At 43.2% G+C, this 16252-nt stretch overlaps 1 protein-coding gene across 2 annotated transcripts in view; it reads left to right on the top strand.

Annotated features, from left to right (window-relative positions):
* Positions 1-16252, top strand: part of PSD3 (pleckstrin and Sec7 domain containing 3) — a 383494-nt gene that overhangs the window by 95215 nt on the left and 272027 nt on the right. The window contains exons 3-4 of one of the 2 annotated variants that reach the window (XM_045821887.1): positions 7888-8971; positions 11693-12088. In XM_045821887.1, the coding sequence (XP_045677843.1) occupies positions 7888-8971; positions 11693-12088 (1480 nt within the window). The remainder of the gene's footprint in view (positions 1-7887; positions 8972-11692; positions 12089-16252) is intronic. The other variant, XM_045821888.1, reaches the window with a different exon arrangement.

Below are 16252 nucleotides of genomic sequence, written 5' to 3'. Positions count from 1 at the left end.
AGAGCTTGGGTGGCACTGACATGGAGTATTTTGTCTGTATTCGGGAAGCATGTGTGTGTTTCGTTTCTATTAATTGGTGTCCTGTTGATTATAGGACATTCTTCATTTATTCAGTGATTCAACAGATATGTTCACTCTGCTAGGTATTGTTATTCCAGGCTCTGGGGACCTAATGGTGAAGAAAATAGTTAAAGTTCTTGCCTTTTGGAGTTGCTATTATAATGGCAACAAAACAAGCAAAAAACCTTTTGCCGAAAAACGGTAGGGCCCAATTTCTAGGGAATGTGTGTGTGCGAGGGTGCGTGATGGTGGTTCTCCTGAAGGCTGTAGGCGTAGACATGACAGTCATATTCCCTCGGGAAACCTGCGTCCCATTGCTCAGAATCTCTCACGATCAACTTGTTTACTTGTGTATGTTTCAGCTTCCTGTGACCCAGAGTATGTAGTAGACTCGCCAGATAGTTCTTGTTATGAGTATTTTTTTGAAAGATTTTATTTATCTTAGAGAGAGGGGAAGGGAGGGAGAAGGAGAGGGAGAGAAACATCGATGTGTGAGAGGGAAACATCGATCAGCTGCCTCTTGTACATGCCCCAACCATGGACCAAACCTGCAGCCTAGGCATGTGCCCTGATGGGGGCGCGAACCGGCAACCTTCCACTTTGTGGGACGATGCCCAGCCAGCTGAACCACACCAGTCAGGGCTGAGTATTACTGTCTTCTTCAACCACTTTCTTTTAAGGAGTGTGCTAGCCAGAGCGGAAGAAAATCCATTTCATTTACTGGTCCTCAAACAGGATTATTCCTAGAAGGGCACTGTCTTTCTGAAGCCTATCTTATGGAGCAGGTTCATTTCTCCATGATCTGAAGAATTTTTTTAGAAATTGAGAAATAATTCACATACAAAATTCCATTAGTTTCAGATGTACAACATAATGATTCCATATTTGTTTATATTATAAAATCATCACTGCAATCAGTCTAGTTAAGATCTGTCACTGTATATAGTTATAAAATTTTTTTCTTATGATGAGGGCTTTGAAGATCTACTCTCTTAGCAACTTTCAAATATGCCATGCAGTATCATTAATTATAGTCACCATGCTGCCTATCACCTGCCCGTGACTTAGTTATTTTATGTCTGGAAGTTTGTACCTTCTGATCCTCGACCCATTTGCCCACTCCACTCTCACCTGTGGCAACCCCCACTGTGTTCTGTGTATCCGTGAGCTTGTGTGTGTGTTGGTCCAATATGAGTGAGATCGTATGGTACGGTATTTGTCTTTCTCTGACTTGTTTCACTTAGCATAATGGCCTCAAGATTATCCATGTCATGGCGAATGGTAAGATTTCCTTTTTATGGTTAAATAATATTCTGTTGTATAAACACGGCACATTTCCTTTATCCATTCGTCTGCTGATGGACACTTAGGTTTCTTTCATATCTTGTCCATTCTAAATAACGCCGCAGTGAACATGGGAGTGTGTGTATCTTTTTGAGTTACTGTTTGCATTTTCTTTGGATACACACACAGAAGTGGAATTCTGGGTCATGTGGTAGTTCTAGTTTTAGTTTTCTGAGGAACCTCCGACTGGTTTTTATAGTGGCTGCACTAATCTAATTCCCACCAACAGTGCCCAAGGGTTCCCTTCTCCACAGCCTCACCTACACTTGTCAGTTCTCGTGTGTTTGACAATAGCCATCCTAACAGGTGTGAGGTGACAGCTCATTGTGGTTCTGATGACGACTAGTGATGTTGAGCATTTTTTCATGTATAGTTGACCCTTGAACAAGTGGGGGTTGGGGACACCTGCACAATCGAAATCTGCATACAATTTTTGATTCCCCCCAATTCCAATAGCCTACTGTTGATTAGAAGCCTTACTGATAACAAAAACTTCGATTAATGCGTTATGGCGCATGCATTGTGCACTCTCTTCTTTCAGTAAAGTAAGCTAGAGAAACGAAAATGTTATTAAGAAAATCGTAAGGAAAACACATTGACAGTATTCACTTTTTAAAAATTCTCATTGGAGCAGACCGTGCAGTTCTGACCTGTGTTGTTCAAGGGTCAGCCGTACTCATTGCCCATCTGCGTGTCGTCTTTGGAAAAGTGTCTCCTCAGCTCTTTCGCCAAGATTGTTGGCTTTTTTTGATATAGAATAGTATGAGTTCTTTATGTACTTTAGATATTAGCTCCTTATCAGATACAGAATTTACAGTATTTTTCATGCTGTATGTTGCCTTTCATTTGATCACTTTCTTTGCTGTACAGAGCTTCTTAGTTTGATATTGAAGAAGTTTTTGCCGCTCAATTCTGTTGTATTGCAGTCCTGTCCCTGCATTCCAGAAAGGGATGACTAGTTAATATATAACCCTAAGCTCTCCCAACATTGACTTGTTAACATTCAAAAGTATCCTGTTTTTTTTCCAGCATATTAAACAAATGAACGAAAATTAAGTCAGTGAATTTGGTTCCTCATAGGAAAAAAGCATTGTTACTAAACAACAGGGACTGATCTGTTAGGAATCTGACCAGGCGCACAAAGCTGTGGGTAAGACTCCTGTTAGAGAAGGACAACTCCGAGAGGAGTGTAAGCAGACACCCTGAAAAGTGTGCACATTTCACATGCGTGTGCAGAGCTCTCCTCCTTTCACCTCCCTCCCCTCCTATGCATTTTTTATACTACATTTTTATTCCTTAAAGGGGAGAAATAAATGCAGTAAAGCTATGAACTCTTACTAATTCAGATTCTACTAGTGTGTGGTTATATTTAGGTAAGTGCTAAAGTTCTTCTTTTTATACTTAGCAAATCTCTTTGTCACATATATCAGACCAAATTTGGTCAGGACTAATTCAGTAAGACTTTCTGGAGGAGTCACAGCTATTTCAGTTTTCGGTTGCGTTCTTACATTAGTGACAGTTGCAGACTGATGGGCAAGGCAGAGAGCCCTAACAAGTCAGACATCAGAGCCCACGGGAGTCGGCACAGGCTGAGCGGTGGCTTTGTGGGTGCGCGTGAAATGAGGGCCAGGGCGGGGGCAGGAGGTGATGGCAGGGGTGAAGACTGGCTGGAGTGGGAAGAGGGGCAGCTCTTGCACCTTTGCACCATCCACTCTACCTTCATTCTGGCTCACTCACCATCTCACCCGCACTACTGCCTGCAGCCTGTGCTGTTACTCCTGAGTCTACTTACCCTTGAACTTTCTCCTCTGTGCTTCCTTCACATGCTGCATGTGAGCTCTCTAACATGCAAAGCAGACTTTTCATCTCTTGGCAATATTCAGCTCTGAATCCCTGATGTTCAGTACATAGCAGGTGGTTAATAAATGTTTGCTGAATGAGTGAATAGGTTTTGGAAATGATGGGCATTTAACAGAAGGCATAGCCCTGTTTTAAAAGAGAGCAGAACTAAAACCTTAAAGAAGAAGAATCTGTGGGGTTTTTTTTTTAAATCACCCTGACATAAACAGTCCTGATTTTTAAACATAAAGGAGTAAATCAGAAATGCTAAATAAAAAGGTCAGGAATAAGATTTTATGAGGTTTCATTTGTTGTTAAAGCCAGTTCAAGTGTTGACAGGAAGAGCAAACAGCAAACATAAACCTTTTGTGCCCTCTAACAAAGGGGCCTTATTCGAAGGGAAGGGCTCTATGTTATGCTGAGGTGGCGATTGTGCTCTGACCCAGGGTCTCATGAGGTTTATGGCTATTTCTACCCAGAAGCTTCAAGTGGAAGACTTTTTTCATTCTTCATTATGTTTGGTAACGTTATAGTATTGCTCTTAGAAATGAAGAGGCCTCTTAGTTTTTCCTAGGCATTTACACCTGAGAAACAAAAGACCAGGAATCTAATCTTGACTTCATTTTCATAAAGTACTTTATTGAAAGCATTTCATCTACCTTGGTCAAGTCATTTAGCTTTTTTAAAAAAGATTTTATTTATGTTTAGAGAGGGAATGGGAGGGAGAAAGAGAGGGAGAGAAACATCCATGTGTGGCTGCCTCTCGAGCGCCCCCTACTAAGGACCTGCCCACAACCTAGGCATGTGCCCTGACTGGGAATCAAACCAGTGACCCTTTGGTTTGCAGGCTGGCACTCGATCTACTGAGCCACACCAGCCAGGGCCAGCTTCTTGGAACATTTGTTTCCCCAGGTCTGTGCCAGTCCTTACTTACTTTTTGCAAAGCTATACTCTAGCTTAGTGAAATAATGAAAAGCATTATAAAATCTAAAGGAAATATTTCCCCCATGAACTAAGTACTTCTCTGATCACTTTAAGCTATTTAACTGTGGTAAAGAAAGAAAACATGTTTTGGGTTGTTCATTTTTTCCTCTTTCATTGCATATTAACAATAAATTTGTAGATAAACAAAATGTGGTGTAGCCATCCAATGAAATGTTGACTCCTCCATAAAGAGGAATGAGGCACTGCCACCGGCTGCAACATGGTTGGGCCTCGAACCCAGTGTGCCATGTAAAGGAAGCCAGAACCCCCACCCAAAAAAGAGCATTGTGTATGATTTGATTTATATGAAATGGCCAGAATGGGCAAGCAGAGAGAGACAAAAAGTAGATTAGCAGTTGCCAACGGGTGGAGGTGGGGAGAATCATGACTGATTGTTAATTGATAGTTGTCTTTGCGGGGTGATGGAAATGTGCTGGAATTTGGTAGTGGTGATGGTTGTACAACATTGTGGAAATACTAAAAACCATGTAATTATATAATTTAAAATGAATAAAATGGTGAATTATTAAAAAATAAATAAATTTATAGCTTTAATGTGCTAAGAAACTAAAGTCCTCAGTGATTAAGGGAGAAAAACTGTTAAAAGCCTAAAAAAGAGTAAAAAGGTGTAAACAAATGCCATGTAGAATACTTCCCAATTTGTTTTGTGAAGTCAGCATTACCCTAACACCAAGACCAGAAAAAGGTAATACAACCGCATACCCATAGTGTTTATGAATACAGATGCAAAAATACTAGAAAGCTGAATCTAACAACATATAAAAAGCATTGTTCACCATGGCCAAGTGGGATTTATTCCAGGAATGAAAAGTTGGTTCAGTATATAAAGACCAATGAATGTGATACATCATGTTACCAGAATAAATGACAAAACCCACATGACCTCAAATAACAAAGAAAAAGCATTTGATAAAATTCGACACACTTTCATTATAAAAACACTCGACAACCCAGAAGTAGAAAGGACCCACTTCATCCTGATACAGGGCGTTTGTGAAAAACCCGCAGCTAACATCATACTTAGTGCTGAAAGATTAGAAGCTTTCTTCTAAGATCAGACACAAGACAAGGACTTCTGCTCTTAACACTTCTATTCAGTATCCTGCTGGGAGGTCTAGCCAAGGAAGTTAGGCAAGAAGAAATACAAAGTATCCAGATAGGAAAGAAAAAAGTAAAACTATCTCTGTTCACAGATGATATATATATAGAAGGAAATTTTAAGGAGTCTACCCACAAACTGTAAGAACTAATAAATTCAGCAAGATTGCAGGATATAAGTTTTAAATACAGCAGCCAGTTGTATTTCTATATGGTAGCAATGAATAACCTGAAATGAAATTAAAAAACAGTTCCACTTGTCATAGTATCAAAAAAAATAAAATATGTAGGAGAATAAACTTAGACATGAGGGAAACAAATGCAAATCAAAACCACGGTGACACACCACTTCACACCCACGAGGATGGCTCTAATAGAAAGGACAGACAATAATGGACCCCCAGATGTTGCTGGTAGGAATGGAAAATGGCATAGCGTCTTTGGGAAACTGGCTGTATCTGAAAACATGAGACATAACTCAGAAATTTCACTCCTAGGTGCATACCCAAGAGAATTGAAAATAAATGTAGATGTAAAAACTTGTATACCAGTGTTCATTATTCATAATAGCCAAAAGATGAAAACAACACAAATATTTATCAGCTGATGAATAGATAAAGAAACTGGCATATCCATACAATGGAATATTATTTGGCAATAAAAAGGAATGAAGTTTTGATACATGCTACAATGTGGGTAAATCTTGAAAACTTCATATTGCCCTGACTGGTGTGGCTCGGTTGGGTGGGCATCGTTCACGAAGTGAAAGGTCGTGGGTTGGATTCCCTGTCAGGGCACATGCCTGGCCCGCAGGTTCAGTCCCCTCGGTCAGGGTGCCTGTGAGAGACAGCTGATCGATGTACCTCTCTCACATGGATGTTTCTCTCTCTTAAAAAAAAAAAAAAAGAACAAAAAAACATTGTTTAGTGAAAAGAGACAGAAAATGCCACATGGTGTGATTCCATTTCTGTGAAATGTTCTGAGTATGCAAATCCGTGGAGACAGAACGTGGATTGGCAGTAACCAGTGACTGAGAAGAAGGGCAGTGGGGAGTGACAGCTCATGGACGTGTGTGTCTTTTGGGGGGTTGGTGAGGAACATGTTTGGAATTAGTGGTAATGGCTGCACAGTTTTGTGAGTATATTAAAAACCACTGAATCTTTAAAAGGGAGGGAACACATTAAAAGGAAGAGGGACCTTTAGTGTTTTTCACTGTCTTCCTTTTGAAAATCAGAGTTTGAAAGGTGCTTCCTCTTCAGATTCCAGCAGGCCACGTCTTCTTGGCTCTGTCTCACAAAAGTATTTTCAATACTGCCTTCACAGAGAACTGTTTCTTGGATTCCATCAACACTTGATTCAAATTGAATTTTAAAGATCAATTTCAAATTATTTTAAAAATGGAGTATGAAACAGTATACACTCTCAGGTGTGTTGCTGTTCCTCACATTTTGCACGCTGCTGGGTAACGTGTGTCACCTCCTGTTTCCGAGTTACCTGGTTCTCTGCAGGCCTTGGCATCGGGTCTTCCGTGTTGTTCCGATTATGTTATCAGGCATTCGTCAGATATTTCACTCAAAAGGAAGGGTGTAGTTCACAGTGCTTTAAAAACAGTAGATGCCCTTTTTCATAAGTTGTCAAAGTAAATGCACTGCATTTCTAGTGTAGTAGGATTTTCTTGATACAAAGTAACCAAAACCAAGTTCTGAAGGAAATTGGGTACTAGGGTAATGTGACTCGAACTGTTAACCGTAAACCCCCGATTTAAATTTTTGCTCATGAGAATGTCTTTCCTGTTCTCATTAATTGCCATTTGAATAAGAAAATGTATATCTGATCCAATATATTAAATACATAAATTGTTGCTTTCACTGCTTCATATAATGGGATTTTGCATAAAATATGAAATAAAACATTTCAATTTTATGCATTGGGATCCTGGAAATTTTTCTCAACATATTTAAAGTTTCCTATTTCCATTTTGACTTCACTCTTTTTTTCAGGGATGTTCTGAAAGCTTTCCCTCCTCCCCCACAGAAATCAAACAGTGAAACGGGGAGGCTTCCTGCTAAAAAAATATTTACTGACTTTAAATAGCTCGTGTCTTTTTTCTGAGGCTCCATCTCAGAGCTTGCACTGCACAGATTTTGTTGGCTGGACCGTAAGGCTATTGTTGTTATGCCCAATATAAATATTTTAGTTGCTGTTCCATGAATGGTATTTGGAAAGTGATACGGATCCTTATTTGAATCTCTTTCTGCATAGGCAGCAACTGAGTAGCCTGTGTGGGACTTTGTCAGAGGCCGGGTTGAATATGGCCGGTGTCATTAGATTGTCTCCTTCCCTCCCAGACCTGTGTGATGACACTCGTGCAAACTAAGTGAGAGCAACCACTGGCAATTTTCTAAGAAGTGGTAAGCGGAAGGAGACAGCAAAAGAACCAAATACAGACTATTGTGTGCCTAAAATGTGTGGATATTCATTAATGCACATTGGAACCTGCTGTTCAAAGCAAGTCACATGTCCATTCTGTTCTGCTCGCAGGTGATCATGGAGGAAGCACTTTACTCCCACCAAATGTCACAAATGAATTTCCAGAATATGGGACCATGGAGGAAAGTGGAGAAGGCCTGAGAACCTCTCTCGAGTTTGATGCAGAGTCTCTGCCATGCTGCCCACAGGGGCAGGAGAGCGTCCGGCTTCTTGCTGGCCCCCACTCCGGTCTCAACAGTGTTACTGCAGGACCAAAAGGCATTGGAGAGGCCCCCTCTCACAGCCACCTCACAGAGCAACGTTTACAGCCCATAGACTCTTTGATTTCAGCTCTGAAAGCTACTGAAGCCAGAATAGCTTCAGGAACGCTACAGGCTACAACGGTACTGGACAAAGATGCTGTTTCTAGTTTTCCAGTTCAGCGGCTGGAAAAAGAGTTGGGCACTGCCAGTCATCAAACACAGAGAGCCAGCAGCACACTATTCCCTGCTGGCCAAGAAAAACCACCTTATATACCTCTCTCAGCTGAAGTTACAACAGAGGACCATTTTCATTTGAGCATCCAGAAGGATCTGACAGTGCTGTTAACTGCGGAGACTCAAGCGAATCCTGGGGGGAAAGGGGCTGTCCGTGTGCAGGAGCCAGCTCGTCCAGCAGCCTCTGCAGGGAGCCCAGCAGTGACCCACAACTCTGTGGGAAGTGCGGGTGTTTTGAGAGAGCGGAGGTCTGATCTGGGGAGAGAGCACCTGGTGGGATGTGATCGAGGCAGCTCCACAGGCCGCCCAGGCCGGGTCAAACACGTGGAATTTGAAGGGGTGGACATGCTGTGGACAGGAGGGGAAAAAAGAGAGACATGGCAACCTGTGGATTTGGAGACAAACTCTACCTCTCCTGAAAGCAAGGGGCTTTCCAAAGTGCCAAGCCACGTCATCTGCTCTGCTGGTTTGTATAATTCAGCTAGTGTCACTGAGAGTATTGGGGGCGAAACCTGGAGAGGTCCTTCAGGGAGGCCCGCCTCTAGGTCAGGGACATTTTCCCCTGTGCCTCTGGTTGAGAGTGGAGAGGATGAAGTCTTCCTACAGGAAAACAAAGAACACCTTGAGAAGAAATCTGACCTGGAGAGAGACAAGGAGAGGTGAGCCCCCGCTGCTGTCTGTGACGCCTGGGCCGTTTACTAGGAAACCATTACCTTGCTCGCAGTGACAGCTCAACTCACAGTGTCCTGGGTCCTTTTTTATCGTAGAACGGAAGAGAATGACTGTGAGCTGGATTCGATCTAAGTGTCTGAGCCATTCAGGCGACCCTGTTACAGTGCTGTCCATGAGCCGTAGGCCAGGGAAGCAGAGTGATGGAGAGATGGTGAGAATGGAACTATGTGAATCCACCTCTGACATGGTGTTGTATTTGACAGGTTTCGAGTTTTCCAGTATTAGGGTAACTACAACACCCCACAGTTATCTTTAATAATATGAAAAGATTTGGATTCTTGACATGTCCCGTAGTCATTACATTCTAACTTAGACATGTTTTTCTGGTGCAACACCAGTGTCTGCATCCAGCCCACATACGTGTGTGAACACAGCGTTTGGGCTGACTCAGTGTTTTAGGTTTAGAGAGGTGGTCCAGAGGTCAGAAGCAGACTGCATAGTTCTGTTGTCCTGCAGCATTCGTGTGGGAGTCCCTTCTCACGGGAACAGTATGTTTGGATTATGTCCCTGAGAAGTAAACTCAGCACCCTGTGATATTTCCTGGCCTTTCCGTTCATTTCTGACATCGCGTCCACCTCGGCTCAGAGCCCGATGAGTGGAAGACGTGACCCGTCTCTTCGCTTCCTTGCTCAGAGTCTGACCACACAGCACTCCTTTCAGCTGCCATTTGTTCTGTCGTTTCAGATTGGTGCCACCTTTCCTTCCCTCTGTCTTCATGACACCACATTTCATGGTTTTTATGGGAGAGCATCTGTGTCAAGGCTCAAGGGTTCCTTGTTTGTTGGGTTGGTATAAGGAGATGCCTTTTCCTCTTAAAATTAATTAATAAATCCACGGAGAGTGCTGCTTCTTTAGGATGGCTGTCAGGGCTCCTCCTCCCCACCCTCCCGCCCGGCCCCCCTAACACATAAAATCTCCAGACTTCCCTCCAAAGCTGCCTGATGTGTGTGTGGCACATGGCTCAGTAATTATATCCCCACTGCAGTATGTACTTGTGCTATTGTGTAGACTATTAATTCGTTTCTCCTTTCCTCCCTCCCTCCTTCCCTCCTTCTCTTCATTTTCTTCCACCAGTATTCTCCTTCATTGTCTTCCGTGTCCTTGACGCTGCTGGATGCTGGGCGTAAAGGGATGTTTAAAATAGACGTGGCCCACGGCCACTGCCTTCGTGTAGTTTACTGCTGCAGATGAACAGTGACCACAGAAACACATTAATAATTACAAGATCATAAATTGTGCTAGGTTCCATGAAAGAAAAGGAGAGACATACTAGAAATAATCATTTGAATGCAGGAGAGGCTAATTCATCTGATAACTTGGGCAGGGCCTTTCTCTGGAAATGACTGTTAGGTCGGGACTTGAGGAGTGACTCTGAGGTGACCAGGCGGAGAACGGGCAGGAAGACTGCTCCAGGCAGAGGGAACAGTGTGTACTGAGGAGGGCTGCTGGGTTGCCTGGAGTTGTGTGAAGCTTGACGGGTTTGAAGATTGGACACTCGCCCAGTGTGACTGGAGCATCGGGAGCTGGGGAGAGTGGTGGGACGTCAGTGTGTGGGGAGGAGCTTCATCACAGGAACTTCTCACTTCAGTCCAAGTGCAGTGAGAAGCCGTTAAGTGGTATAAACCCAGAATTGTGTTGGCACGTGGCAGGCCGTCAGTAATTCAAAACCAAGCAAGAGAGCTGTCTTGTTGAGGTGAATTCTGACAATACCTAAGAGGAATGTAGGTCACTTATGAGGTATTTGTATTCCTATTTCTATTTTCTTTCTATTTGTAGGAATCTGAGGCTCAGAGAGGTTAAGTTGCCAAAGTGACATAGCGAGTAGTGAGCACATCCAGAGTTTAACTCCAGGTTTTTGTAACTCTGGACCTCTTGTACTTAACTGAGCGTTTAAAATTTTACTTAGTTATTGACTGTTCATATTTAATATTTGAAGAATGTGCTTCATATTAATTAATTAATGCCCACCCCTGTGTACTCAGTTATAAATTATTTCTGTGTTTTCACTATTTAGCTTAGCCTTGCAGTAAACAAGTCTGCCAGATTTTATTTTATTTTATTTTATATTTTATATTTTTATTTGTTTGTTTGTTTGTTTGTTTGTTTTTAATTCTTTACTGCCTAATTTTGGACCTGAAATCTCTCTGCAATGCTGCCTTATTGTCAGCAGGGGGCAACCCTTGGATTCTAATGTAGTCATCTGCTGGAAGGTGTTTGGACTTATTTAAATCAGAAAGTATTAATAGACTGATGAAAGCTTAGTGTATTTTTACTCCATTAAGTTTACACAATATATTTATCTGCTTCTGTTAAAATTAAGCATGATGGTAGCTCTTAATACTTTGAAAAACGAGAATATCTTATTCAGATATTCATTGGACTGGATGTATTCACATACAAGGAAACTAGTTTGAAACGATGTTAAGCCATTCTGAGGGTAGTGAAGCACATGTATGCTGGGAGTTGTTTTTCCAGCCTGAGCATGGGTCTGTGTTATCTTCCTTCCCAAGTACATTAAGACATAAGCCTGGTGAATACAAGTGTTAGCTCTACAGAATATTATCCTTTTTATATGGTTGAAGAGGAGACAAATTAAAAGAAAAAAATTAACCTACTATTGAAATTCTTCACCCTTATTTCCTTCCCAGGATTCTTGAACAGGAGGAGCGCCTTATGGGAGGAGAGGATGAGATCCTTGGCCCCGGGTACACAGAGGACTCCACGGATGTGTACAGCTCCCAGTTCGAAACCATCTTGGACAACACCTCCATGTACTACAGTGCTGAGTCCTTGGAGACATTGTACTCGGAGCCCGAGAGCTATTTCAGCTTTGAGATGCCCCTCACTCCGATGATACAGCAGCGCATTAAAGAAGGCACTCAGTTCCTGGAGAGGACAGCAGTGGGAGGACAGCAGGACCTCCTGAGCGTCTCAGCAGATGGTGGAATAGTGATGGGCTACTCTTGTGGGATCGCCAACGGGCTCAGTGACGCTAGGGACTCCAGCTACGCAAAAGGCGCCCCGGAGATTGCCTACTGGGGAAGGTACTAGTCCTCTTCTCATTGATTCTGTGCTGGTGGGCTTTGTAGCATTTCCTCTGGGAAATCTGAGTGTGGACTATATTTGAAAAGCATTTGGCCAGTTTCTATGCATATATATGAATGATGTGAGTAAAATGTAATGCGGGTTTTAGGGGCAGGCTGGGTACATGTTAGTGGTTTGTCTCCCTATTTGGTGGTATTTCTTGGATGCCCATGTAGAAATTGGCCACATACCTAAACACACATCTGTGAGCGACGAGCAGGTGTTAGCTTGGATGGTGCAGCTTCGGTAGCAGTGGTATGGTTCTGTGAAAAGGAGGCTGACAGGCCTTGGCTTTCGTGCTGACACATCGGTTGATGACATGGAGCAGGTGGTTTGATTGGGCCAGAGGTTCGTTAGTCATAAGTTGAGGGTATGGATTAGATGCTGACCAGAGTTCCTCCCAGCCCTTTGCTCTGTCAGGTCCTGTTGGCAAGCAGCCTTTCCATTCCGGCAGTGGCAGGGGAAGGACCTGATTATCTGGAACATGATGGAGCTGATACCTTGGTCAAGACTATACACATTACTCTCTCTCTATTTTAGGGTTTGTCTACCTGGGAGAAGAAGTGACAAATCCTGTAGGTTGTATGCACCATACCTGTCCGGTGACTCCCTATCTGTGGATTACCCAGCATTCCTTTTCCTCTTGTTCATCACCCTTGGGTCATTCACCTGTTTTTTAACATCTCCATCAGTGGGCAGAGCCTGATAAACTTCCTCAAGATGTTATAAGTTTAGTTTTGATATAGTTTTCCTTAATTACAGTGTGTCAATGTGTGTGGGTGTGGAGGTGGCGGGGAGGTTAAATGGGGAAAAACTATTTTAAAGCTGTATGAAAAAAATCAGTGCTTGTTTTTAAAATGAGTATTCATAGTACAGTTTTCCAAGGAACCTCTTTTAATGAGCAGCTCATCCTGTACTAAGCATGTTCTATAACCAGTTTGCTTACAGGCTTGTAATGCATTGGATGAGCATATTCAAGACTGGCTAGGACATTATAACATTGTAGCTGAGTGTTTCCATGTGAGGTGGACCATGGTGTTGTCGTCTTGGGTCTCAGTGAAATGAGGAAAAGAACACAGATTTCAAAAGTATAACACCTTGGTCTGAATTACTTGGGCAAACCAATTATTCCCTCTGAAACCTGCTTTATCGATTTGCAAAATAGGGTTAATGATACCCAGTACGCTGTGCAACTGCAATTTAAAGAGTTAGAGTACAGCCCTGGCTGGTGTAGCTCAGTGGATTGAGCCAGGCTGTGAACCAAAGCATCACAGGTTCGATTCCCAGTCAGGGCACATCCCTGGGTTGCAGACCATGGCCCCCAGCAACTGCACATTGATGTTTCTCTCTCTCTCTCTCTTTCTCCCTCCCTTCCCTCTCTAAAAAAATAAATAAATAAAATCTCTTTATAAAAAAAAGAGTTAGAGTACAGTACCCAGCAGAGTGCTCGTACAAAGTAAGCTTGAGTAAATGTGTGAGTCAGAATGGGATGGCTGATAAGCCCCCATTCAGACTTCCTGTCTCCCTGACAGGGGTGTGCCCCTGAGAAGAGGGGGCTCCTGAAAGCAGGCATCCCAGAGAGGGGAGTGTACCTGAGAGGGAGGGGGGTGTCTCTGAGGCAGGGTCCCAGAGAGGGGGCAGCTCTGAGTGGAGGGTGCTGCTTCCTTCCTTTTTTTCCATCAGTATCTCTGGTAACTGTAAATTGTGGTAAAATGCTGTCCCACAGGTAATGCAGAAATTTTCATTAAAATTCCAGTACAACTTTCTGGGGAGCTGAGCCTTTTGGGCTGAGAGGCTGTGCTGCAGAAGCCACCGAGAGGGTAAGCAAATAAAGAGGAGATAAACATCACAGAGTAGGAACAGGAAGGAATTGGGTGAAAGGTTTATCAAATGTATGGTCTGTTCCCTTAGGGTAGAAAGTCGTCATCACTGGGGCAGCCTGAGTGCCAGTCGTTAGTAGGGCAGAGTTAGGTAGTTAAGAGAGAGTACTGGGGTAGGTTGTAGTATTTTAGCACCTCAGACCCAGACAGTGGTATGCCTCAGGCCTTCTTGAGATAAGGTTTCAGCTGCGTCACCTGCATTGTTGAACCCTGAGATCTTGCTCAATGATAAGACTGAATTTTAATACTGGATGAGAAGCATCTTAGAGACGAGCCAGCCGAACTTCTCACCCAGCTCTGGGCACTTTTCCCATGTGTATATGTGTCAGTTCAGGGTTTTTAAAAAAATAGGGCAGCCCTGGCTGGTGTGGCTCGGTGTGCTGAGTGCTAGCCTGTGAAGAGGAAGGTCACAGGTTCAATGCCCAGTCACGGCACAAATATGGGTGGCAAGCCAGGTCCCTGGTTGGGGGGGCATGTGAGAGGCAATGGATTGATGTTTCTCTCTCACGTAGATGCTTCTCTCCCTCCCTTTCCTTCTCTCTAAAAAAATGAAATCTTTAAAAAGGGCAGTCTCAGTGATCCTAAGAACTTTTAAAGAAACTGGTATAACTTGCATGCATTTTCTTTCTTTTGCGTTCCACCCCCTCTGCCTCTTGGTGCTTTGGGGAAGTTGCCGCACCAGAGGAGCTGTAGGTTGAAGAGTTATGCCATTTTCCCACTTGAAGTGGGGCCTTTAGACAGCCTTGCTTTACAGTAACGAATTGGAGTCCCAGTTTGGTGCGATAGATTTACCTGCTGACAGATTCTGTGCCAGAATTCAAATCACCTGACCCCTATACCAGGAACAGTCACTGTTCTAGGCCGTCTGATCTCATGTATTGACTCTTTCCCTTAATCTAGTTTCTCTCAATGCCACGTGTCTGGAGAGCCAAAGTCTGCGTTGGTGATTGTGGAGTTGCTTGTTGGTGGTAGTGGTGCATTTTCAGCTTGAGAAAAAAAATTACCAAATCGTTAATAAACGTGTCTCCATACATTTTTAAAGGAATCAATGAGCAGGCTTTCAAAAATCTCTCCGGCATTAAAGCATTCCTCTGCAGAGGTGAGGACGCAGACCCAGGTACTGACCGAGCCCATCAGGGGCGCCCATGCGAGAGCACCGAGTGCACCACAGCCAGCACAGCTGACTGGCTGCAGCCACTCTCTCCGGGCTGAAGTACTGGGGTTCAGGAAAGCAGTTCTCTTCAACTGTATTAATAAGTGAGGCATTTACACAAGGAAAACAATAAATAAAACAAGTACACATGCCTAGCATTCCATATCCATTCACCAGCCTTCCTGTTTTTTTGGAAGTGGACTGGCCCGGGGCAGGGGGAGGGGTCCTGACTGTGTTGGATAAAGTGAACTCTGAGGAAGATGAACTGCAAAGCGGGTGACATCTGTCCCCCAATAATGCTTCTGTCATTCTAACTAGACACGAACCACGAAAGTTAAGCCCATCCCTGTTGAGGCATTGATTTTAATGTTAGTTGACAGCCAGTAGACAATGTAAGATTACTTTAGGTAGTCTCTAAACACAGTTTTATATCATATGCCTCCAGTAGGTTTGATTATTTAGTAAATACAGTGTGCTTAATTCTCATAATAAGCTGGGAGAAAGGAACTGTTAGTATTTTCACTTTCCAGAGAAGGAGACTGAGGCACACAGCAGTTGAGTAACTTGCTCAAAGCCACAGAGGTAGTGAGTGACGTACCCAGGATTTGAGCCCAGGCAGTCAGGCTCCAGTGTAGTGTGGATCTCAAAACGAAAATATATTTGTTTGGCATTGCCTATATATGTATATTTTTAAATCCTTTTCAATTTCAATATGTACCTTTAGTTAGTTGTTGAAATTATTTCAATGGCAGTATTTGACTGATTTCTTTGGAACGCAGGGTGACACTGCTCTCCATGGCTGCTGCTTTAAAGGAGGGCGGAAGGGGTGGGGGAAGGTGATGAGGATGCTGCAGCTCTGAGCAAATCCAACTCCCCCTCTCAGGAACACCTTCCAGTCTTGGGGTTAGCTTAGCCGTGCTTTGGTGGCTAGAGGGGGATTGTTCAACCATGTTACTGCCTCCACTTAGGTCAGGGAAGGAGATAATTTCAAGTATGTTGAAGTCTCGTATCAGGTTAGAAAGGACATTTTTAGAGAGTATGAATGTTCACTGTCTTTTAAAAGGATCACTCTTTATAAGGTAAAAATGTCT

Source organism: Phyllostomus hastatus, unplaced genomic scaffold (assembly GCF_019186645.2).
Source record: "Phyllostomus hastatus isolate PE091 unplaced genomic scaffold, TTU_PhHast_1.1 phas_scaffold_46, whole genome shotgun sequence".
In the NCBI taxonomy this organism is placed as follows: domain Eukaryota; kingdom Metazoa; phylum Chordata; class Mammalia; order Chiroptera; family Phyllostomidae; genus Phyllostomus; species Phyllostomus hastatus.
Note: the sequence above shows the minus strand (reverse complement) of the source record. Positions and strands in the feature narration are given on the sequence as shown.